We start from the raw sequence: 24,639 nt of genomic DNA on the forward strand, positions 1-24,639 counted from the left end.
TGTCAATGCCAGGGAATGTGTGCGCTGGGGAGTTTCGGGAGGCTCTGCCTGAAGATGTCAGTGGTTGTACAAAACGGGCAACGGGGGTCAGTTTTCAATCCCATGGGATCTAAGGCTTCACTGATGGTGTAAAACACAAGGTCCAACCACAGGAATTCATCTCTTGGAAGGAACTCAAGACTCAGGAGGTGAAAGAAATGATTGTTAGGAAGTAAGGCAGCAATATCTCCAAGGATTTATCATAGCTCTTGGAATCCAAAGCTTGGAATCAGCTCCACAACTTCCCTGTGAGCAGATTTTTGTCTGATATTCCCTTTTTATTGCAATTCTGACCAAGATGTTGTTTGAAATGTTCATCACTGATGACTGCTTAACCCCAGTCCCTCCCCTCGCATTTCATGGCTGCAATGGATGTTCTGGAGAGTTCTTGTGCGCCACTGGAATTGTCGGACATTCAGAGGTGGATTTGGGAAGATGGAACATGTAGGCAGGTACTCGGGGTACTGGAATGTAGGTACTCTACACACTGGGTCACAGGAAGGGATTGATTCCATTTAAAAAGCAGGATAAAAATGGGAGAAAAATCTGACGTCTCTATACTCCTGTTCCATTTTGGGACTTCTAGCTGTATTCAGGTAAAAAGAGTGGGAAAAAAAAGACTATTCCCAACCTCCAAGCACACAAACGATGGAGTTTGTTCCTTTTCCTGTCCCTGTTTCCCGTCTCCTGTCGCAGTTCCTCCCTGCTGGTCCCGACTGTCAGGACTGGCTGAACTCAAGAATCATTTGGCTGCAACATTCATGCCAGGTCTAAAAATAATTTCAAACTGGAAAGTGTTTTGTAACTGCTGCAATAATTTGGGATATTTGGCACTCTCGAGAGTTTACATTTGGTTTGTCTGAAAAAGTCATTCTGGAAAGAAATCGTTAGAATAAATCCTTTTATTCTAACCTGAAATGGAAATTGAGCTCCCAGCAAACAAATACTGGAGCTGACTTTCTGACTTCCAGTGGTTTGTAATTTTCAGATTTTTCTTTGTATTTTTTTTTTCCCCAACATGCTCACGTCGACTTTCCAGTCAATTCACCCAAATTCCAACAGGAATTGGTTTATAAATTGGTTCCAACTGGAACTGGTCATTTGGAATTTCCAGCACAGGAAATTATTTTATAAGTGCCTCGATAAGTACCCGAAATTACAAACGGATGTGTCTAATACCGAACGACAAGAAAAAAAAATGGCTATAAATGCAAATGCTGTATTAAACCCAAAAATAATCCCAAAAACAAACCTCTATGATCGGGCAGAAACGGAAGGGCCGGGCTGGGTTTTGCTGCCCCCTAATTAAACATCAATGACAGCAGAGTGCAACTGCAGTGTCGCTGTCACACCTGCCAAATTAACTTGATCTAATTGTTATTCCTAGCTACGTTATGGCAAGGTATCAACGGATGAATCCTGTTTTTCCCCAGGTCCCCGCACTCAGAGCCGGTGCCGTGAGTCGTGGCTGTATCCGCCGGGGGAGCCGCGGTTCCGGTGGGGTTTATACGAGTCCTGGTAGGGGTCAGAGTATTCCTCTTCCACGAGGGGATAGTGGTCTCGGCTGTGCTGGGAACTGGAAGACAAGCGGTTCCTGCTCTTCCGAGCCCTCTCGTTGTGGTAATTCTCGTCGGAGGTCATGAGGCTGCGCCGCTCGATGGGCGAGTTCTCCGTGGAGTGGCTGCCGTGCCTCCCGCGCTGGCTCTGCGGGGGCCAAACAACGCCAGCGTTAATTCCCGCACCCTCAGCTCCTGCCGAGCCCCATCCGAGGCCTCCTGGCAGCAGCCACGGCCCGTGGGGCTCGTGGGGCTCGTGGGGCCCGTGGGGCTCGTGTCCCAGCACAGCCTGGCTGCTGCTGCTGCTGCTGCTGCGGGGCCGGGAGCGGCCGGCGCCGGCTCCTGCCGCGGGGAGCGGGCTCGCCCTGCTGAGTATCATCACAGAGAGCATGAAAAGTGAGCTGATGTAGTCAGCATTTATCACTTTTCTCTGATCAGGAACAGAACATTCACGCTGCTACTCTGCTTAGGGAATGTCTAAGCGTCCATTTCTGTAGTTTTGGAAAACATCTGAAGATGCTCGTTGGGGTTGTTTTTAGAGGTGCAGCTCTGAGCCTTATTTAAACCCTTCCTATGACCAAACCAAGATGGGCTACTCAGCAGGCAGCCAAGGGGAGACTAAAATGATTAGATAATAACAAATTCCTTCAACTAAAACATAGTATTTAAAATATGTTGACAGAAAATCCCTTCCTAAGGTCATTTGTTAATTAGAAGCCCTTGCTCTCCTCACATTCCCATAATGACAATGCCCATCATTTGTCACATGAACAAAATGAGTTCAATTTTTTTTGCCAGTTAATGGCACAATGAAGAAGCAGCCTAAAATAAGTCTTTTGTTTGCTTTCAACATACATTAAACCTCTCAGGACAAACTCCGTGCTGAAACTCCAGCCCCTGCTCTCAGGGATATAAAACCTTCCTCCTGCTGCTACAGGCCCTGCCTGGCGACTGTTTTCCTGAATAATTTATATCCAAGGCGGGTGTGGAGGGGCAGGGATGGAGCAGGGGGTGTGTGGTTACAGCTCCGGGGCGGTGCCGCCAGGGAGGCTCCTGGAGAGGGGCCCTGAACAAGGGGTTCCCTCTGCAACCTCACCCCCACTACTGGGGAGAACTCCAGCCACGGGATCCCCAAGTTCTCCTCAGAGCACCAAGCTCTAGTGGGGATTATGGCAAAGTGCTTCAGGAATTAAAGACAGGCTGGGAGAGCTGGGGGTGTTCACCTGGAGAAGGCTCCAGGGAGAGCTCCGAGCCCCTTGCAGGGCCTAAAGGGGCTCCAGGAGAGCTGGAGAGGGACTGGGGACAAGGGATGGAGGGACAGGACACAGGGAATGGCTTCCCAGTGCCAGAGGGCAGGGCTGGATGGGAGATTGGGAATTGGGAATTCCTGGCTGGCCCTGGCACAGGGTGCCCAGAGCAGCTGGGGCTGCCCCTGGATCCCTGGCAGTGCCCAAGGCCAGGCTGGACGTTGGGGCTGGGAGCAGCCTGGGATAGTGGGAGGTGTCCCTGCCCATGGAAGGGGGGGATAGGATGGGCTTTGAGGTCCCTCCCAACCCAAACCAGTCTGGGATTCCATGATGAATTACCCTTGTGTTTGTCTGACACAAATGCAGTTTGGATGTATAATCCCCTCATCAACTGCAGCTTTATGTCTGTGCTCATCTGTGTCTTCCCTGTGGTGATTCACCTCTCGGGCTGCATCCTGCTGCTTTCCTGAAACCTTCCTGCTTCCCTGGGCTGTGTGCTCATCCCAGTGCTGCTGCTGAGCTCCTGGGGTGTCATCATGGGACACACCTGGGGTGGTTACACATTGGTCTGATGTCCCAAACAACTTTTGATCCTGCTGTGTCATTGGAATGACAACCTGCAGGAATGGACTTGAAACTCCAATCCCCTGGAGCCTGAGGAACACATCTCCCCAAAACTTGAGCTACAGGATTTGAGTCCATGCACTGAAATTAGGCTAGACTGCATTTAGAGCTAACCAGTCACAGAGGGAAATGACTGGTTAGAGAGTTAGAGAATCCCAGGATGGTTTGGGTTGAAGTGAAATTAAGGATCACCCAGTCCCACCCCTGCCATGGGTAGGAACACCTTCTACTATCCCAGGTTGCTCCAAGCCCCGTCCAGCCTGGCCTGGGACACTTCAGGGATTCAGGCACAGCCGCAACTTCTCAGAGCAATAAATATTTTTTCTAGGAAATGTTGGCAAAGATCAAATTTACTCTTCCCCCTCAGCTCAGCATCGAGCTCTTCCTGTAAGGAAGGCGATTCCAAGGATTAGGTATGACAGACCCAGCAGTGCCACCTGTGCCCTCTCTGACTGCTCTGGATCTGTGCCACAGAACATCACCCTCATGACCTCCATGAGTCAGGAGTTCAGTTCTCAATAAACCAAAGTCCAGGCCACAGCCAGGTAAAAAAGGGAGCTTCCCAAATCTGGCTTTGGCAAAGCAGGGACAGCCTGTCCCAGCACACCTGTATCAGGCTCACTGCTACGTGAGGCTTTGGGCTTTTCCTTTTCAGTCCCCCACGTACCAAGGGCATAAGGAATATAAAATCTTCCTGTATCACAAGCACCTTTGCTAGCTTAATTAGCCTGAGTGCTTTCTAATTACCACACCCATCATCACAGTGAAAGCTGATGCAAATCCTTCCACAGGTTTGGATGAGTATAAAACCTCCAACATGGGTAACAGGGATGGTGGAAGTCCTTACTGTGAGATAACCATGGCAAACACCAGGGCCTGAACCCTCCTGGCACAGAAAACCTGCAGCCTCTGGTTGGGCATCGATCACTCCAGGAGAAATTTACCCCTCTGCAGAGCACCAGCACCATTGATCCCACCGAAACCCTTTGGAATTCGGGTGAAGTGGGGATTAAGTGATGCATACCTTCAGCCAGCCCACTGCACAGGGGTGATTTTCATCTTCAGTGTGAGTTTTCCCTAAGTAAATGGAGCAACATTTCACAGTTATTGCTGGTGTCCATTGATCAGAGAGAAATAAATGCCTGAAAAAAATTCTGTGGATACACCCAGTTCTCAAAATGAAACTGAAGAGGTGAAAAGTTCTGCAGATGGTATTTTATTGGCATGAAGGGATGGAAAACTGAAATTTTAAGGCAAGTGGGAAATGGAAACAACAGTTTACATGTGCATGTTATTAGTAACAGAACAGTGCTTGTGCATTCAGCCACTCAGGAGACAGTGACTTGCTGGTCCCAATAAAACCAAGCACGGCTTTAGAAAGGTGAGTGCAGGAATTAAGCACCTTCAGGGAAGTGCAGCTCACTCACAGCAAAACCAGCTGGATGTTAACTGAAAACACCAAACAACAGTCATTTCCTCCAAAACTGTTACCTGCTTCCAGACACTCCACAAGCAGAGCAGACGTTACATTTGTCAGGTGAATTATTCATTAAATGTCATTTGTTCAGTTCTATTTCTGACGTACATTAGCAAGTGACACTCCTGGAGTCCCCCACACACTGAAACTTGCAGGATTTAAAGCTCCCTGCAATCCTGAGCCCCTCAAGCATCCCCAGTTATTAACCCCACACATTTCTGGTTTCAAACTTAATAAAGCACGTACTTCTCATTAAGGACTATTTACATGCCACGATTGAAGTGTCAAAGTTCAGCCGAGTCTGAGCTATCCCTGTGGAAAAAAAGGGTCACAATTTTTTTCAATGGGTAAAGAAATAATGTCTTTTATTCACACTCAAAGAACAAGCTTTTCCACCCAAAAGTGAATGTTTGGTGAAGTTATGAGGGTAGAATAAAAGGGATCATTACAGAGCCGATTCCTGGCTAGGAAATTGATGGCTGTTTAACTTCCCACTAAAGGCAGAGCATTCCCAGTCTTCAGCACTGGGCTGAGGAGCTGCTTCCTCCCTGCTTACACCCCTGAGCTGGTCTTGGCAGAGGCCAAACGGGGAGTGGTGCCTCCCAGAGCAGCGTCAGCGATGCTGCACAGACCGTGTCACACTACAGCCCCTGGCAGACTGAACGAACCCACCTGCTCTGCACTGCCTGGCGCTCCGAGGGCTGTTCCTACCTGCAGGCCGGAGATTGCGGCGGGATACGGGGACAGGGCGGTGGATCCCAGGTTCCTGCCCAGCAGGGGGGTCATGGGCGTGGCACTGGACGTGTGGGTGGCTCTCCAGTAGGCCTCCAGGTACTCGGCCAGGTGCTCGCAGGCGTCCTCCAGCTGGTTCTCGTCCAGGATTACATCGAACATGTCCTGGGCACAGGGACACAGGGCAGTCACGGCCGTGTGACACGGGGAACACAGAGCTGGCAAACGCTTCTTGTCACACTGGGCCTTGGAATTGTTCAATGAACAGGAATCAGAGCATGGGAGAGAGGGAGGGAGCTGCAAACATGGAGAGGGGCTTACAACAGCATGGAGTGACAAGGGGGATGGATTCACACTGAAACACGGCAGGGTTAGATGGGATATTGGGAAGGAATTCCTGTTTGGGAGGGTGGGCAGGCCCTGGCACAGGGTGCCCAGAGCAGCTGGGGCTGCCCCTGGATCCCTGGCAGTGCCCAAGGCCAGGTTGGACGGGGCTTGGAGCAGCCTGGGACAGTGGAAGGTGTCCCTGCCCATGGCAGGGGTGGACTGGGATGGCCTTTAAGGTCCCTTCCAACCCAAACCATTCTGGGATTCTGTGGCTGGAAAAGAAAATGGTACAGGTGGGTTTAGAAGGTGACCAAGAGCCAAAGGCCTCAGGAGTCGCTGGACACTGTCCCCAGGTGTTGTGTGAGCCCTGCCACGCTGCAAGGCACAAAAGCCCTTAATGAATTCATTTCTTTCCAGCACTGATGCCCCTAAAACCATTCCCACAGCAGTGAAGGCATGAGGCAGTCCTGACAGCAGCAGCATTCCTGCTTCAGGAATTCTTTAGACACCACCTCCATCCCTGCCTGTCCTCCAACTTGCCAAAACCAGCAGAGCCCCTTGAGAGAAACACAACCCTGTTTTCAGCAGTTCCACTTCCTATCTCATCTCTAGTCTTAACTTTGCAAAATGCTGTGAGAATAGCACAGGAAATGGAAAGTAACTGCAGGTGCTGTGGGTGTAAACACCAACCACAGGCTGTTCTCTTCCACTTGTTTTTACAGCTCTTAGAATAAGATTTAAAATAATAAAGCCATTTTATATTTTTTTTATATTTATTCTCTCTTCTCAGCATGGCAGAGAAAGGTTTCCTCCTCTGCCAGCAAGGAGGAGTTTTCTTCTAATCAGAATATTCCTAACACTGCATCCCTTGGTCCAGTTCAGCGTTTATTGCTCTCCTTTTGCTCCTCTCTTTATTTACTGCTTTTACTCCTTTGCTATTCACCCACATGTTGATGCACCACACATTCCAGCCTACCACTCACTTGTGGAAGAAGTCAGTAATTAAAACACAGTTAAATTAGAAAATAAAAGAGCGTGGTTTGCTTACATATACTTTGCTTTGGAAGAGACTGAAATGAAACACTTGGAGTGTAACACGTTTTCTCAAGCAAGGAATTAAGTTGGATTTAGGACTCTTAACAACTGTCACCCTTTTAATATTTCACTGCACAGGAACACTGTCCTGGGAGCCTCTCAGGCTGTCCCTGGAGGTCACACGGAGGAGCTGCAGCCCTGGCAGGATCCCGACTCCAGTGTCTGACAGGGAGAACAAATGACAGGGGAAACACTCAGGTTTTCTCTTGCATTTAACAGTTCTGCTCATCCCTCAGCTGGGTTTGTTCTGTTTCCATGTATTTGGCAGGAAATCATCTTGTGGGGCAGTCCCTGTTCATGAGGGTCATGGAGTAAAGCAATTCCTCTGCAAAATTTTCTTCCAGCATGCATAAAGCAGTTACCACAGGAGCATTCCCAGCTCCTGGTGACTCTCTAGTGATACACAGTGGCCTTTCCTGAAGAGAAAATCAGTGGCCACTGTCACCTCCTGTTTTGCTGTAGAATCACTGTGTACCTGAGAGGAGGAGGAATCTCAACTTGTAGATCTATCCCAATTATATTTTAATTAACCAATGCAATTTAATTCTGCTGCAGTATAATTTCAGGTATTTTTAGGTTGTGTCAAATAGACCAGAGGGGTTTGTACCCTCTCTTAGCATGGGCATGAATTCAGAAGTTTTAAAAAATAACAACCATAATGAACTGTTTATGAGCAGTGTATTTAGACATGTACAGTTTGTGTTTCCTTGAGCCCTGTAATGTTCCTGCAGTGGAGTTCCTGGAGTCCTGCAATATTCCTGGTGCCCTGCAGTGCCCAACGCCGGCTCGAGCAGCGTCAGGGGGAGATTAGCAAGGAATTAATAATGAAAGCAGTTCCTGAGCTCAAATATGCCCAAAGAGACAGCTATTTTTAACATGTCTAGACATGCAGCACCACCTCATTCCTTATGGCTGGCTCTTAGCAAAGGAACAAAGTGAGGATTGCATCCTTTGCAAGGACCTTCCCTTTAAACAAACTCCAAATCCTCCTCTTGCAGGAACTGGAGCTGCAAAAGGCATGAAGCAGGAGAGAGGGAGCAGTGCCTTTGCTCTTAGCAATGTACCTTTACTTAATTAAGTCATGGACCAACTTTAATTTCGAGCCAAGCCAGACTGTCATCTCCCTGAGAGAGCTCTCAGTCAGCAACCACTTCCTTTCCATCACCAGTGCAAAGTGCTGAGCTGGTTTGTGAGCAGCTCCTGGGCACGGCAGGGCGGAAGCAGCCTCGGAGCAGGGCTGGGGTCATGGCTGAAACCTGGTACTCTGACACTGGGAAAGGCTCTTCTGCTCCAGGTGGGGCCTCCCTTGGTTGCCTTCAGCACTGGAATGCAATTCCAGGACTGGGTGTTGAGGCAGAGTTTAGCAGATGCAGGGATGGACAATCCAAGTGCCACCATGCACCCAGCAAGCTGCAGCAGAACAAGGATCGTTTTATGGAATCTGGGAATTGTACAAGTGTGGGTTGGAAGGGACCTAAAAAACCATCTCATCACACCTTCCACTATCCCAGGCTGCTCCAAGCCCTGTCCAGTCTGGCCTGGGACACTTTCAGAGATCCAGGGGCAGCCACAGCTTCTCTGGTAACTTCTCTCATTTCCGCTGATGTGAGCAAAGTGAAGCTGAGTAAGAGGAAACCACTGCATAAAGAACAAAAAAAAGGCTGTGAAACTGCCCAGGGTTGTGTGTGCAGGTGCCAGAGGAACCACCTTTCACACAGGACAATGTGCAGAGGGGTGTTCTGTGTGTAAGCTCAGGGTAAACACCACAAACCATTCAAACAGGGGCAGCTGCAGTTCCTCAGCTCACATCCATTAGGGAATGGATGTGTTTTAGAGGGATCAGTTTGTTCTCCAGGACAGTTACAATTCTGGTTGGGTTAGTGGGACCTGGATGGCTCACAGGAATAACCCATCAGCATTTTAAGTTGTGACAACACAACTCAGTAAAAAATTCCCTGTGGGAAATGTAACACAGCTGAGCTCTCCAGAACAGGCTGCCCAGAGAAGCTGTGGCTGCCCCATATCACTGCCCTGGTACCCAGGGGGGTCTCTACACTCCCATCCCAATATCCCCCATGGATCCTACACAAAGCCACATCCAAGTCCATTTCCACTGCCTCTGTCCCAGAAACCAGGTGTGGTTTTCAGAACCAACAGCAAGTTTGAGCTGCCCTGTCCAAACCCCTGCGCAGCCTCGCCCACAGCCCTGCCCAGGAGCCCTGGCAGGCCTCTGCTCCACCAGCAGCAGGGAATGCCAGGAGAGGGGCAGGATCTTTGATCAGGAGGTGGGAGAGCAGTGCCTGTGCTCTGGTGAGGTGACTGGGATGGCCTTTGGGATCAGGATCAGGGCTCACATGCCTGCACACACCCCTTTCCCTCCCAGTGGGCCTGGACTCCCTGTGCAGTGAGGGAAGGCCTCTGCAGCCTCCTCTCCCAACTCAGACTTTGTCCCTCTACGACCTGGTGCTCCCCCAATGATGTAATTTGCTAATGAACTGATCTGTTGTCCCCTCCACATCATTCCTGCCCTGTCACCCTGCAAAAGACCAAAACAAACCCAGGGCAGGAGATAACCAGGATGAAAGTCTGCAGTGCTTGGTGTCTCATGAGTGCAGGGCTGTGTGAGCACGAGGGAGTGATAATGGATGGACCCAGCTCAGCACAGGGATCAGCACAGCAGGGATCATCAGAATTCCACAAAGCAGGAGTTCTTCAGCCTCTCCTCTGTACTTACTGGTGGGCATTGTGCAAGTTTATCAGCTGCCACCAACTGGACATTCAAGTGTTTGCTTTGTGACTTCCCTCTGGACTTGATCAATCGCTGCAAAACCTGAAAGGAGGAAAGGGCAAAAGGTGAATTTAAGGATCATTTATCTCCCTAAAGCTCAGCCTGACATCCCCCTGAGGGATTACCAAGGGCAGAAGCTCTCCATAAAATACTGTCCTTGAATATCCCAAACCTTTCTGATAACCCCTCTGAGAGCTGGGCATGTTTCTCTCTGGATCACGTTTGATCCCTTGAAAAATTTCAAATGCGTTTTTGCTTTATCCTACTTTAACTACTAAGTTATTTTTGACAATAGAGGAGCATGAAAATTATACAGCATTATCTGGGTTGCTCGATGGACTGTGGCAGCAGCAGCAGCACATTATGTCACTTTTTCCCCTTTTCAGGTGCAGATTCCACACTGCCCATTCCCACCCTGCCCTCCAGGTCCCTCCTGGACTGTAAGGTGAGAGGCATTACCTTCGGAGAGGACACCTTCACATGGACAATAATTGGTGCTAGAGATGTCTTGATAAGCTGTGCAGGGTGATTTATAGTGTCTGCATCCAGGACAACCAGCTGTAAGGACCTGGCCAGCTCGAAGATTCTTTCAATCTCACTCTGCACTTCAGCTGCAAAGGAAAACAAAGCAGGTGAAAGCACTGAAACCCCCCGGAGCACTGGGATGAAAATATCATCACCCACTTACTGTCACAGACCCCACATGTGAGTTTATGGCATTTCCATAAAATAACCTGTTCCCTGTACCTCCAGTGCCAGCAGTCACTCGGGATGTCAGAGATTTGGAATTTCGGGCTCTTTTTTTTACCAAACCCAACTCCTCCTACCTCCTGGGATGGTGTCCCAGAGAGCAGGATATTGGGATGCACGTGCTACACACAGATTTCCACCCTTTTTCAAGACAGAACCACACCATCACAGAATCATGAAGGCTGGAAAAGACCTCCAAGATAATGGAATCCAAATAAAAATTCCTCAGGCCACTGCTACCCACCAGTCATGACACTGAGGAGAGGGGCAGGACCCCAAGTCTCACAGCTGGACAGCAAAATTCAGCTGGAGCTGTTCAACATTAAACTCAAAACTGGTCCCAGGGTCAGGAATGACATTTCCTTGGCTGGACAAGTGAAAACTCTTTGGCCCCTTGTGAAGTGGAATTAAAAGCACAGGGCTGGGAAGAAGGAGGAGCTGTGAGGCCAACTCAGGATTATGCAGTAAAATGCTGTAGACACATTTGAATCTGCAGAACTGCTGTTACCTTAGGAATGGCTGGAGCTGAGCCAGGGGAGGGTTAGGCTGGAGAGCAGGTTCTGCCCCCAGAGGGTGCTGGGCACTGCCCAGGCTCCCCAGGGAATGGGCACGGCCCCGAGGCTGCCAGAGCTCCAGGAGCGTTTGGACAGCGCTGCCAGGGATGCCCGGGGTGGGAATTTGGGGTGTCTGTGCAGGGATGGGAGCTGGATCAGTGATCCTGTGGGTCCCTCTCGGCTCAGATTCTGTGGTCTGGAAGGCTGGAATCGTGTCCCTTCCCTCCTGTGTTTAACCACACCCTGAATTGCACCTGTGGAGTGCCTTACCTAGGCTGGACCTGGTGTTGGAGCGCTCGATTATCGCCCTCTTGCTGGGGTTATTGAGCACAGACCTTTTGGCAAGGGAGATGTCAGCTGTCACTCTGGTTATGGATATCCTGGGAGGAGAGCACAGCACACACAAACACAGGAGTGGGATTTCCAGGCACAGCCCATTCCAAAGGGCAAACACAATAAAACACACTCAGACACGTTTCCAGCTGAGTTATGGCATCATTAAAGAACAACTGAAGAGAAGTGCTGCGTAACTGGGAGGTATTTCCTACTCCCTGAGCTCTGGGATGGAGTTCCTGCTATTCTCCTCAGTGCATTCATCAACTTTTCTCCTCCCAACTCACTCATCTCCTGCGTGAATTTACACAGTGCCATAAATGCTGTGAGTTATGTGAGGCTTGGGGCGCTCAGAACAAGGGAGCTGCAGTGGGACAGCACTTCCTCCTCCCTCAGAGTTACACCAGGAGTAAACCTGGCCCAGCTGACAGTGAGCTGTGCCAGGGGCTGGGAGGAGCAGGAGAAAAGGAACTGGAGCTCTCTGGGCTGCTTTAACCCAAGTTTAACTTCACTGCACCTCTTCAACTTAAGGCAGGTGATTTATTTACTTCATCTGTCAGCGAGCTGACAAGAGGCAAAATGTTATAGAGCAGAGAGCACACAATCCCTTCATGTAAAATCCATTTAGGAGGCCTGGGATGATCCAAGGAGCCAGGAAAAATGGAAAGCAAGCAAGCTGGGAATGACCAGCAGCTTTTCCACAGAACCTAGGATTTCTGCAGCTCTAAGTGAAATTATCAGCTGGAGGGTTAAAAACAAGTGCAGGTATTTTTCTGTATAATACATAAATAAATGCATTGCCAGAAAACACAGTAGAGGTCAAAAGTAAAAGTGAGTTTAAAATAGAAATTCATGGACTGTGGGTCTTTGGCTCACTGGCCAGCAGAGGAGGTTGCAGTTGCAGAGGAAGGAGCTGGCAAAGCCAAGGGAATTCAGAGGCAGGCAAGGAGACAGGTCTCACTGATGCCCTTGGAAAGGCTCTTCCTTGGACACTCAGCTCCTTTCTCAGTAACGTGGACCTCTCACAAAACTGCAGAAGAGATGGAAAGGAAGGAAAAGGGAGAGAGGAGAAAGACCATGAAGCTGTAAAAGTTGGCAGGAGGACCAAGAAGCAGCTTTTTCCTTGAGTTACTCAGAGCAAAAATCAATGGTCTCAGGCTGCTGGTGGCACTGAGCTCTCCACTGCTGAAATTTCATACTCCCACCTGATCCAGCTGCCAATACTGCTGATGGAATTAGGATTTCCAGAAAATCACTTGAGCTGAGCAACTCAGAACAGGGCAGAGAGGAGATACTTTGCACAGAAGCTGATCATTAAATGTTCTCTCTGAGCTGTTTATGGATCACTTCAGCACTGCCACCTCCTCACTCCTAAAATCCGTAAATCCTGCTCCAGCTCTTCTACACAACATCATTGTCCTTGCCCCAGTGCCCATGGTTTGGGTGTTTCAAACCTGACTTAGTGTTATGCACTACCAGAACAGCTCCTTCTCCCAGCTGGAATATCCTGAATATCCTGAACTGACTGGGAAGGGCAGAATACCCCAAAGATGCAGCAGACACCTACAAGGACTGAGGAGCTCCAAGGAAAGGAGGTGATGCCATGGACCAAGCCAGTGCTCCTAGCAAGGAAATCCAAATTATCCTCCCACAGCTCACCAAGAAATGCTCCAGCTGAAGGAGGAACCCTCCTTACAATTCTTTTCCTGTATTTTATTTCAGCATTTCCTCAGCATTTCCTTCTTCAAACCACCTTTTTTTCAGTATTTTTGCCTGCAGTCAAAATATAATCTTATATAGAGAATATTTAAGAGCTGATTGTTCTTAGGTGTTGGGAAGACACGGAGACAGAATTCTTATGTTGAGCTAAGAAATCCTAGCCCAGCCATGGCAGAAATGCAGATGTGTGCACCCCTAGTAACACAGGAGCTGTGTCCCACTCTTCACAAAGCCAGAAAATCAGCTTTGATCATGCAGCAAACCCTCTGGCATTAAACAAATGAAATAATTCACTGAAATGTTAGTAACACATGGGCAAAGCAGCATGAGAAGGACAGAGTTTCTCACCTCCCATCAAACCTGTGCTTCAGGAAGTCAAAGAGAGCTTTCTGCATCATGTCTGTCACCTTGGCAGAGGGGAGAAGATTGAGCAGGGGGACGGACAGGGAGAGAAAGAAGCCAAAAGGAAGGAAAGAGGTGAGTAGAAGGCAGGGATACAGCCAACAATCAACACCCTTGATGGGCAGCAACCATTCCAGTGCCATGCTCCTGGCACAGCACTCGGCAGTAAGTCCATGGAAGTTTCCTGCCTCACTGCTCCAGTGCAGAGCTGTCACTCTGTGTGCTCCTACCCTGACCTGCACTGAGCATTCCTCACCCCCTTCCACATCCAGCACCATCCCAAAGCTTCAGAGCATGGCACAACCACGTGGGATGTTTGTTGGACACACCACTTGGGCCTTTCCTACAGCAACATTGTTCCAGTGGGCTTCAGACTTGAGGCGTGAGATTTGTCATTCTGGGGTACTGTTCTCAGAGAGGGATACCAGCAAAAAAATGGGATGTTCCCACTCCTGGACATAGGAACACATCTGAGATGCTCAGCCCCAAGAGCTGTCATCTCTGCCATCTGATTTACTGAGCAGCTCCTTGTCCTTTCCAGGACAACTCAGGCTGACAATTATTATCTGCCAGGCCAGGCAGGAGCTTCATCAAAGCCCCCAAGCCTCTCTGCCAATTTACTTCTCTCTTCCAAACTGGTTCCTTCAGCATTTAGACAGAAAAGAACAGTCAAAACAATTTCCGCCAAGCACGATCAAGCATTTTTGTTATTGAAATTAGTATTCTGTGTTACCATTTACACACATTTGTATGTTCAAGGTGTTGTGTTTAGTGTTGTTTTCTTTAAAAAAGAGACAGGGTGGCAGATTTGAAGAGGCTTTTGTTAACAAACAGCCTCTCTCCCCTCCAACTTCGAGAGGTAAATTGATCTGTGGTGCAGCACAGAGGGAATTTACTCCTGTCAAAAAACTTCCCCATCAAATTAAAAGGCAGAGAGCAGAACATGAAGTACCTGCTCTGCTGAGCTGCACCTTCAGTCACTCTTACATAAAAACAATGCCAGAACACTGCATTATGCCAAGGCTGTAACCTCCCAAAAAGAACCACTCCAATATGTTTAATAATATCCTATAAATTACTGACAACATTAATTAAGCTTAATGAAGTGTATGTTTGATTTTATGTTCATTTAGTTCCTGGTTCAGCACTTCCCAGATGGTTGAGCTCCCTAAACTGCCCTGCTAGAAGTCTCTGCTCATTTAGCACGTGGTAAATGCTCACTTGAATCTGCAGCAGCCTAAAAAAAGGCTGTCCTGGTTATCTGGGCACGTTATCCTGCCCACTTCCACCTGGGGAACCTTTTAGGAGGGTTAAAGGTTTCTGTACAAATGTATTGGAATTTATTAATACAGTGAAAAAAGGGGAACAACAAGGAAGCTCCTTCAAATGTTTTGCTAATTAAGTTCAAAGCATGGGCTGGTTTGATGAACATTTTTCATGTGTACAGTCCAGCTCCTTAATTTGGCTGCTTGTAGCAGACACAAATTCTTTTTTACTTGATTTAATTAGGAATGAGTGCACTGGAAAGAATGGATTTGCACTGTGCTTTAAAATAGTACAAGGTAGAAGTAACTCTTAGCTCTTACGGAACATTTTTGGTAATTATTTAAGCTAAATCACCTGAAATTATCATGAACCAGTTGCACTGAGCCACACACTGAATTACTGAGGATGACTGCAGATAATAAAAGTTGAATTAATTGCAAACAGCTGAGTTCATACCTCGTAGCCTTTGAGTGATGGGCCCACCAACACCACAGGTCTCATGGATGGCACTACATCATAGGGGGGAATATGTTCTGTCTAGAGGGGAAAAAACAACCCTTCAGATCATCAACCACACAACATCCATAGGGAAACCCTGGGAATTATGAATTAAAATGAAATAAAACGGAAACAAAAGCATTACTTACCACTTTTTGCTTCTGTTTTGCTGGAAGACCAAATGAGAACTTGGTTAAAACACATCCATGCAACCAGAAATCCCTTTGCCAAAGCACTTTGATTTCTCTCTGCACCTCCCTCTGCTCAGCCCTGACTAAACTGGGCAACCTGTGCATTAAACTGGGCATTCTGGGGCAGCTGCCACTGTTCCCAAGGCTCTTTCCCAGCCCTTAGCAACTCCTGCATGGCTAGAAATAGATGTCCTCCTCCCCTGTGCATGCAAGCATTTTGCTGTAAAACATCTCAATAACTCAGCAAAGGGGGAAACCTGCATTTTTCATGTGTGGGTTTTTAAACAGAATTATTAGCAACACGAGGGTTTCCTTAAATAAATCCTGTTGTACCTGTGGCTGTAGGTGTGGCTCGAAATGTGCCAGAAACCATCTCTCCAAGGCTTGAAGAAGAATTCCCACTAGATTTCCTACAGCAGCAAAAAGAGCCCCGTTAACACCAGGTACCCCAAAATGTGGGAGGTTTTGGGAAGGAATTGCCCCATAAGGAATCTCAAGGTTATACAGATATAAATGACTAACTAACAAAGCTGCTCAAAAATGAACTTTTTATCATTATAATTTGGAATTTTATCATGTAAATCCAGGAGCATCTCACTGAGCTCAGTAATTTCTCTGTATATTGAGACCCACTGGCTTCCTCTGAAGTTGTGTCAAAAATTATAAAAGAAATTTGGATGCTGTTCAGCCATTCTGAAAGCATTTCCCCAGGTTTATCTCTCAGACCTTTTTCCAGGGATTTGCAATCTCCAGGTCTGGCAGGGTGGAGACTCAGAAACCTCAGGCTGGAAGATGAAGAATAAAGGATGGCAAAGCTGATCTTACAAAGTTTGACAAGTCTGGTTTGGGCCAAAATGGAGAGAAAAGGAAACAAAAAAAAAGGAAGAAAAAAGCCACAACTATAAGAAAAGCTGGGAAAAAATCTCGGAGACTTTGAGCACCAAGTTGACTTAAGGCCATGGGGACACAAAACCCTCAGAAATTCCTGTCATTATCCCTCACTGCTCTTTCCTAAATTCAAACACGTTTTTTGTTTCTCATCACCAACATCTCCCACGCCCGCTCTCCGCAAATCCGTATTTCCACTGGGAATCCCAAATCCAACACTGCAAATGCCCTGCAATAAACCAGCAGCGGGTGACCTTTGGAAATATTGCCCGATGTGAGGAGGGATTTGAAACGATTTGCAAAGGTCAGGGCACTCTCACCCTCCGTGGAAGCGGCCCCTCTTCTGCTCCTGCTGGATGCGGATGTTCTCCAGGCGCAGCGGGCTCGGGATGAAGCCGATCTCGCAGCCCTCCTTCACCAGCCTCCCTATCCACCAGTCATTGTTGTATTTCTGCAACACAGGCAGCACTGGCATCACCTCTCCAGCTCCCAGATTCTCTCTGTTATCCACACTCCTGAACTCCACACTGGATAACGAACCTGATGCCATGATGATTTTTGGCTTTTCTTTTATACCCCTGTTACACCTTTTTACAACTTCTGTACTCTCAGTGCTTTTTGCCTACATTCTTGGCCTTGTTTGTTCAGCTGGGAGACTCAACATCTCAGAAGCTTTGTAGTTAGGGGTGCTTTCAGGTGCATTCAACCTGGACGTGTGCACCTAAGGATCCTTAAAATAAATACCAAGGTAAAATCCCTTTTTCCCTTCTAACCGTGTTTGACTCTTGATTTTAAGACCAGGAAAAGGCATCAAGCCAGGCTCACACCGATGTGGGAGACCAGAGCACTGAGGCTGTCTCCCCTCGTCCTGTCCCTTGCTGATTTAATTTCAAGGTTGATTTAATGAGCAGAACCCATTTCTTTGAGCTGAGGCCACCAAACAACCTCCCAGCAGCCACATGAAGCAGGCAAACATAAAAATAACACCTTCAGCTTCCCATCAAATATTGGCTGTCGTATTTAATGGTCTAGACAAAAGATCACCACTTTCCCTTCCTCCTTTCCAGGTATTTGTATGGACGTTATTAACAGGCTATGACAGATTAAGAAAAATTCACCTTTAGGAAGAAACTTTAATATATAACTAAAGTATAGCATTTTATCACTGACCTTCAGTAACATATATTTTTCTGCTTTATTGAAAGTCTGGTCTATCCCTAATGATGGAAAGATGAAAAGCAGTATCCTGGTGGATATTGGAGTGGAAAAGGATTTGTTGTAGCTGCTGCCAGCAGAGCTTTTGAAGGAAAGTATCTGAAAAGCCTCTCCTCTGTTCTGCTTCATTAGGCAGCTCAGTGTTCAAAAGAAACATTGCTTTCCACAACTGACTTTGGAGTCATTAGGAGCAGCACGAGTGAATGGGTTTTGTTTGCCTGCCTCGAGGAAAAAGCTATCACAAAGATCTCATCTTCAAGATCATCACTGCTCCTGGCTCCACATTTGCAAGCACTTCAGCTCTTGCAAGAACACAGAAACACCATGTCCCTGCTGTCAAAGGTACAGCAGTGCCTGGTGATGACTCTGAAACACAGAGCCTCAGCACTGAAAAATAAATGGGTTTTTATCAACCCATACATTTGAACATTAACCCAATCATAAACACAAACATTAACATATAATAAACTAAGGGAATGCAGTCCTCATACCCTGAAAAACCTCTTTATCCTCTTTTATATATTTAGGCAAGAGGTTCCATTATTTTATCATTCCAGCTAAGTATTTATTCCTCCTGCTGTTCTGACCTTGGTTCAGACAGTGGCAGTGAGCAAAGCTTAACCTGAAGTATGTTAAATTACAGAACTGCTTCCAGTCTGTGAACCAGACAAAGCCTTCAGGATCCTGCATTCTGCTGTTGGAAATCAGTGAACTGAGAGGTTGTGGAGTCCCCATCCCTGGCAGTGCCCAAGGCCAGGTTGGACATTGGGGCTTGGAGCAGCCTGGGACAGTGGGAGGTGTCCCTGCCCATGGCAGGGGTGGCACTGGATGGGCTTTGAGGTCCCATCCAACCCAAACCACTCTGACTCTACAAAATGAACCCCCATAGAACCTGAGTTCCATGGGCACTGCCTGCTCCAGTTTGGCTCTAAAGGTACAGCTTGACCATGGGAATTTTTCTTCATGGACCTCTGAGTGATGTATCTAGACATGGGATCAGAACCAGCCCCTCTGGAGAGGGATTCTGGATAAGGGCTGGAGGGACAGGACACAGGGAATGGCTTCCCACTGCCAGAGGGCAGGGATGGGTGGGATATTGGGGAGAAACTGTTCCCTGTGAGGGTGGGCAGGCCCTGGCACAGGGTGCCCAGAGCAGCTGTGGCTGCCCCTGGATCCCTGACAGTGTCCACTTCCCAGGTTGGGCTTGGAGCAGCCTGGGATAATGGAAGTGTCCCTGCCCATTTTAAGGTCCTTTCCATCCCAAAGCAGTCCAGGGTTATGCTGAGAGCATCTGAACACACAAATGCCAAGGATGCAGTGAGGAACATAGGATTTATCTGCATTAGGTCATTCCCTCCCCTCTGTTCCTCAGTGTGTGGGAGGAGCACGTTCCCTCCCCGTGGTTGCCATGCCCATGATTCCTTCTGCTCTGTCAGGAATTGTTGCCATTTCATCCTTTAAGCAAGCACAGAATGTATAGTTTGGAGGAGACAGATGAGACATACAAGACACGTCCTCAGAATAGCAACTCCTTGCTCACTGCCTCTGTTCCATCCTGCCTGAGGGTGCCCCGACTTTGTACCCAGCTTAGCATCATTCCCAAATCTGGAACCATTGTTCTGGTCCGAGCAGGCCCTGCCAGATCACTGCAAAACAAATCCTGCAAAGCCTTTTTGCAGCATGGGGAACCATTCCCCAAATCCTACTGAGATAGAGCTCCGGGCAGGCCGAGCTGACAAACACCAGTAAGCAGATGGTTTACAGCTTAGTGGCAGTGTGATCCCAGGTTTTTAGACCTTGGAAGACAACTCATGGAATGCCAAGACATGGATTTGGGACACTTGTCTGGAAAAAAGTATAGGGCAGCATGACAAGAGCTTAGAGTGTGCAACTCAATCAGTGCCCTGACAATAAAGGTGGCCACATTTAAGAAAAACCAAGATGAACTGGAAAAAGGGAATTTACTGGCTCTCCCTCTCAGAGAGAGGGGATGTAAAGCAATTCCCTGTTCCAGCACCAGAGGAGGGGCAGAAGCAGGTGTTTTCCTCCTGAATGTGCTCTGTCTAAGGGAGATCAGTGCTCTGGAGTGATGATGAACACGTGTTCAAAGAAAGACACAGATGAGTACTGAACACCCCAAAATAAACCCAAAATGCAGAGATGAAAAAGTGCTTTTGCAAGCTGCAAGCCTCTGTACCAATCTACAGCACAACGGGGGGTTATGCAAATGTGGAGGACTCACTTCAGATAAAAAATTGCAGAAAATATGCTCAGCATGCAATAAAATGCAATTTTCTCTACCAAAGCCATACTCAGGGCTCATTTATTCCCATTTTTCCCCTTATTTTTGCATCTGTCCTCTTCAGGATTTTCTTTTCTTGCTGTATTATTCTAAGTGTTACTTCCTCCCTGGAAGGGAGCCTATCTGGTGCTTTCTGAAGATGTGCTGTGACCTGGTGTGACCTGGTGCTGCTCCACTTCCTGCTCAGTGAAATCCCTTTTCACTACACCATCTCTGATCCATCACAAACTTGCTCTGACGAAAAGAATCTCAATGCACCAGGTTGAAGGGTATTATTTCCTTCCTGTGTGATCAAATTCCAACAAATTGGTAACACCAAGTGTTCCAAAAGGGCAGGATAACCAGCCCAGGGTGCAGGAGCTCCACGAGGGCTGAAGAACCACCTCACCATGCCCTCCTGCCTCCTCTCAGCTCTCGTGGATATGGCTCAGCTGTTCAAATCAAAGCCTTTGGCCTGTAAAAAGATTCCCTTTCCCATCCCCTTTTCCTTGGTTTTACCTCTTTAATGTGGAGGAAGTCCTTGGCATCAAAGGAGATGGCAGTGCTTGGGACAGGAACATCTTCATCCAGAGCTCCACAGTAACTCACGTTGGTCTTGACAGCAAATGCTACTGGTTTGGACTACAAACAAAAAAACACATCACAAGCACTGGAAACTCTTCATCCATAAAAATTCAGCCCTAATAATTTCACCCAGGCCAGCAGAGCTCAGCTTCCTGGAGAATATGCCCATTTAGAGGACAGTATTTACACTTTTACTGCCCAGACATCTCTGTGGTTTATCTGACTCAACTGCCAAACTATTTCAAAAGAGAGTGTGAGTTTTAACAGCAGGCAGAAGGTGAATGGCACATGATGGAGTGAAAAAGAACACACCTTGGCCCTCTCAAGCTGGATGGCTGCTTGCTGCTCCCTTTCCTGGCGGATTGCTTCCCTGTCCTCTTCCAAAGAGACATCAGAGTCTGAGGGTCTGCTCGTGTACGAATCTGCTGAGCCCTGAAAGGCAATTCAGGTCACTAAGAAAACACAGGTAAGGGAACAGAAACACCCACCCCAGTCAAATTTTAAAAGTACTTTTAAAATAATTTGTTTCTTCATTTTTTGAGTGGGTTTTACAAAGACAAAAATCCTGAGAAAACCTCTCTCCTTCACTTTCTTACTGACACAAGGAAATCCAGCTCAGCTGTGGGCACTGTCCAAAAGTCTTTATAATACTCCTATCCTGTTTGACAACCTCCGACTCAGGATTGTCAAGGGTTAGGTCACATCAAATATAATTAAGGAATTAAAAAGCTTGGTTTGAATCATCCCTCCCCATGAATACGCTCCATTGTGTAAGGGCTTTGTTCCCACTCACACAGAGCTTTGTTCTGGGCTTCCAGGGGGAAAAAGTGGCAAAAATTACATTATTAAAGCTGCTCAACAGGCCAACACCACAGCTCTGTATCAATACAACACGAAACCAGCACATCCAGACAGCAGCAGAGAGCATCAGCCTGTGAGGGTGGAAAGAAGGTGCTGCCACAGCTGGATTTTTTTGCCATTTTTTGGACATTTTTCAGGATACCTGGCACCCCCTGAAGTGTGGAGTGGCTCCTCTCTTTGTAGAGACCAGCCTGACTCCAGCATCCCACAGCCCTGATCTTTATGCGTGTGTGGAGCCACTGGAGACAGGGCTTTAACCCTGCAAAACAGGGAATGTTTATTCCTGATGAATCTGTGGCTCTGTGTGTTCCAACAGAGCCACTCTACAGCATTATATCCTTAATTTTTTTTTCCTTCCATTGATTTATATCCTGCAGCACAGGGACACATTTGCTGCAGAAGTCAATATTCTTACTGCCCATGTAAACTCACATATTGTTAAACAGTGCTGTGAATACACAGCCATTGCTGTGGATCCCTGTCCATCCCTGTGGATCCACATCCATCAGAAGACTTCTGGCTAAGAACCACTGAGGAGCCTGTGCTCTCTCCTTGTTCCATACCCATAACTTGGCCTGTCACTGGGAAAGGCAGATTTCCTCCTGGGCAAGAACAGGATTTGCCAACAGGAGCTTTACCCACAGCTGTGATTTTAAACACACCAGAAAATTCCTTCCAGGACATCCCACACCCAGGGAGAGCTGGGAAGACACATGAGTTCAGGGTCCTGAGCTGGAACAAGTTGAGCATCCCCAGGCTGAACACTGGCATTAGGAGCTGGCAGCAGCTCAGCTTTTCCCAGCTGGGAAGCCACACATCCTGCTCTTCCTTCTGCTTCCTTCGGGATGTAGCAGAGACCAGGGAACTAAGATGCCACAGCACTTGGCCAGGCCCCACCACAGGCACATCTCAAGGCCTGAGCACCCTTTCCATGGGGAAATTCCTGCTGCTGTCCACCCTGAGCCTGCCCTGGCCCAGCCTGAGGCCGTTCCCTCTCCTCCTGTCCCTGTTCCCTGCCAGCAGAGCCCGACCCCCCCGGCTGCCCCCTCCTGTCAGGGACTTGTGCAGAGCCACAAGGTCCCCCCTGAGCTCCTTTGCTCCAGCCTGAGCCCCTTCCCAGCTCCCTCAGGAACTCTCCAGCCCCTTTCCAGCTCCCTCAGGAATTCTCCAGCCCCTTTCCCAGCTCTCTCAGGAATTCTCCAGCCCCTTTCCCAGCTCCCTCAGGAATTCTCCAGCCCCTTCCCAGCTCTCTCAGGAATTCTCCAGCCCCTTCCCAGCTCCCTCAGGAACTCTCCAGCCCCTTCCCAGCTCCCTCAGGAATTCTCCAGCCCCTTCCCAGCTCCCTCAGGAATTCTCCAGCCCCTTCCCAGCTCCGTTCCCTTCCCTGGACTCCTCCAGCCCCTCAGGGTCCCCCTTGTCCCAGAGCTGTCCCCAGCACTGGAGGTGCCCCAGCAGCGCCAGCACAGGGACAGGCACTGCCCTGGGGCTGTGTCACTCCAGGGCTGGCACAGCCCAGGGGCCACTGGCCTCTTGCCCACCTGGGCACCCCTGGGGCACTGCTGGCTGTTTATTTATTCAGGTCTGATGTGATCCAGCATAGCTCAGTGAGGGAATTTAACAGGACCAGACCACAGTGCCCATACTGGTTTTTACTGGTGTGTGTTTGAACAGTGACTTATTTACTGCTGTCAGAACAAAACAGCCTCAACCAGAGCAGCTGATGCTGCCAGGCCACCCCCGGCTGCTCTGCCAGGCTGAGCAGTGCCTGTGTGCCAAGTGATAGGGATTGGTACAATCACATCCGCATGATCCCGGCTCTCCCAAGTTGTTCCAAACAGCAAGTGGCTTATCTGGAAGATGCAGCCCCAGGACTGTGACTCACATGATGCTGAGCTGCAGCCTCACACTGAAAATAAGGCACCATTCTGCAAATAGCAGCAAGAGGGGCAGAAAAGGAGCCAAACTTGTACTGAATTTTTGGTTCTGTTTGAAATGTTTGATTGAAGATCAGAATTATTGCCAGAAATATTGTGGAATATTGACAGAATATTGTCCAACAATCCAACACAAACACTGCTGTCTGCTCAGCACCAAGTGCAGTGAGTTCTGCTCTGACAGCTCCTACTTGCTGAAACTGCAACAGGGAAGTGAGAGGAAAAGGAGGAAAGCCATTTCCCATCTTTTTTTTTTGTACATCAAAATGTTCCCAAAGGAAGAATTTCTTCATGGAAAGGGTGGTCAGACACTGGAAGGGGCTGCCTAGGGAATGGTGGAGTCTCCATCCCTGGAGGTGTCCAAGAAAGGACTGGATGTGGCACTCAGTGCTCTGGGCTGGTGACAAGGTGGGGGTTTGGGCACAGCTTGATCTTGGAGGGCTTTTCCAAACTTGCTGATTCTGGGATTCTGTAAAAAGATGCTTTGACTTCTTTATTTTCACTTTGCTTAGAGCAGCAGGCCAATCATCTGGGGATAACACCCATGTCCACAGTTTCACACACAGTATTCAAGGACCAATTATCAATCCTACCCCTATCTCACAGCCCTCTGGGAGACAGAGGAACTTTGGCAAGTGGGGCTTCAGTGAGCTCAAGTGACACCAGATTTGGCGATTTGAAAGAAAAAGGCTTTTCTAGATAATTACATTATTCAAGGCAATGAAAGACTTGTTCTTACTTTATACTTTGGGCTCCTGTGAATTCATTTTTTGTGCCATTTATTACTTATTTTCTCCCTCTCTCATCAATTAGTGTAATTCAGCTTTGCTAAAAATGCGGAGGTCTGAAGCAACCCCAAAAACACCAGGGAGAAGGGTAAAGCAGAAAGAACAGGGGGTCTGTTTGTTTGCATTCTCCTCACTGACTGGTCTTACACTTGAGGCTGCTGGAAGATGTGTGCCGTGGTGGAAAGGGTGACACAATATTCCTGGTGAATGGGGATGCCCCAGCATTTCAGGGAGGAAGAGGTGACATGAATCCTTCTCCTGGACATTACAACATCCAGCCAGGTCCAGCCTTTGTGTTCACTGAAGGAAGAGTCAACCTTTAGCTGTTATAGCTAGAAAATAAAGACTTACTGAGCTTGCAAATAATTTTCCCCAAGTGCCATAAATCCACAGCTCCGGACTGCTCTCCCTCCATCCATAAGCAATGCTCTGTCACACTGCTCGTGCAATTAAAGCAGCGATCCATTAGCAGCTCCAATCAGCCAGATG

At 48.1% G+C, this 24,639-nt stretch overlaps 1 protein-coding gene across 1 annotated transcript in view; it reads right to left on the bottom strand.

Moving 5' to 3' along the window:
- Window positions 1-1,482: 1,482 nt before the first annotated feature.
- Window positions 1,483-24,639, bottom strand: part of CACNB4 (calcium voltage-gated channel auxiliary subunit beta 4) — a gene marked incomplete at both ends in the record, with an annotated part of 42,295 nt that continues 19,138 nt past the window's right edge. Inside the window, 12 exons of the mRNA XM_082284687.1 lie at window positions 1,483-1,743; window positions 5,655-5,840; window positions 9,832-9,927; window positions 10,345-10,496; window positions 11,460-11,569; window positions 13,590-13,648; window positions 15,366-15,446; window positions 15,557-15,576; window positions 15,932-16,008; window positions 16,807-16,937; window positions 20,502-20,624; window positions 20,880-20,999. Of these exons, the coding sequence (XP_082140813.1) occupies window positions 1,483-1,743; window positions 5,655-5,840; window positions 9,832-9,927; window positions 10,345-10,496; window positions 11,460-11,569; window positions 13,590-13,648; window positions 15,366-15,446; window positions 15,557-15,576; window positions 15,932-16,008; window positions 16,807-16,937; window positions 20,502-20,624; window positions 20,880-20,999 (1,416 nt within the window). The remainder of the gene's footprint in view (window positions 1,744-5,654; window positions 5,841-9,831; window positions 9,928-10,344; window positions 10,497-11,459; window positions 11,570-13,589; window positions 13,649-15,365; window positions 15,447-15,556; window positions 15,577-15,931; window positions 16,009-16,806; window positions 16,938-20,501; window positions 20,625-20,879; window positions 21,000-24,639) is intronic.

This window comes from Coloeus monedula, assembly GCF_965178545.1.
Source record: "Coloeus monedula genome assembly, chromosome: 7".
Lineage (NCBI taxonomy): Eukaryota > Metazoa > Chordata > Aves > Passeriformes > Corvidae > Coloeus > Coloeus monedula.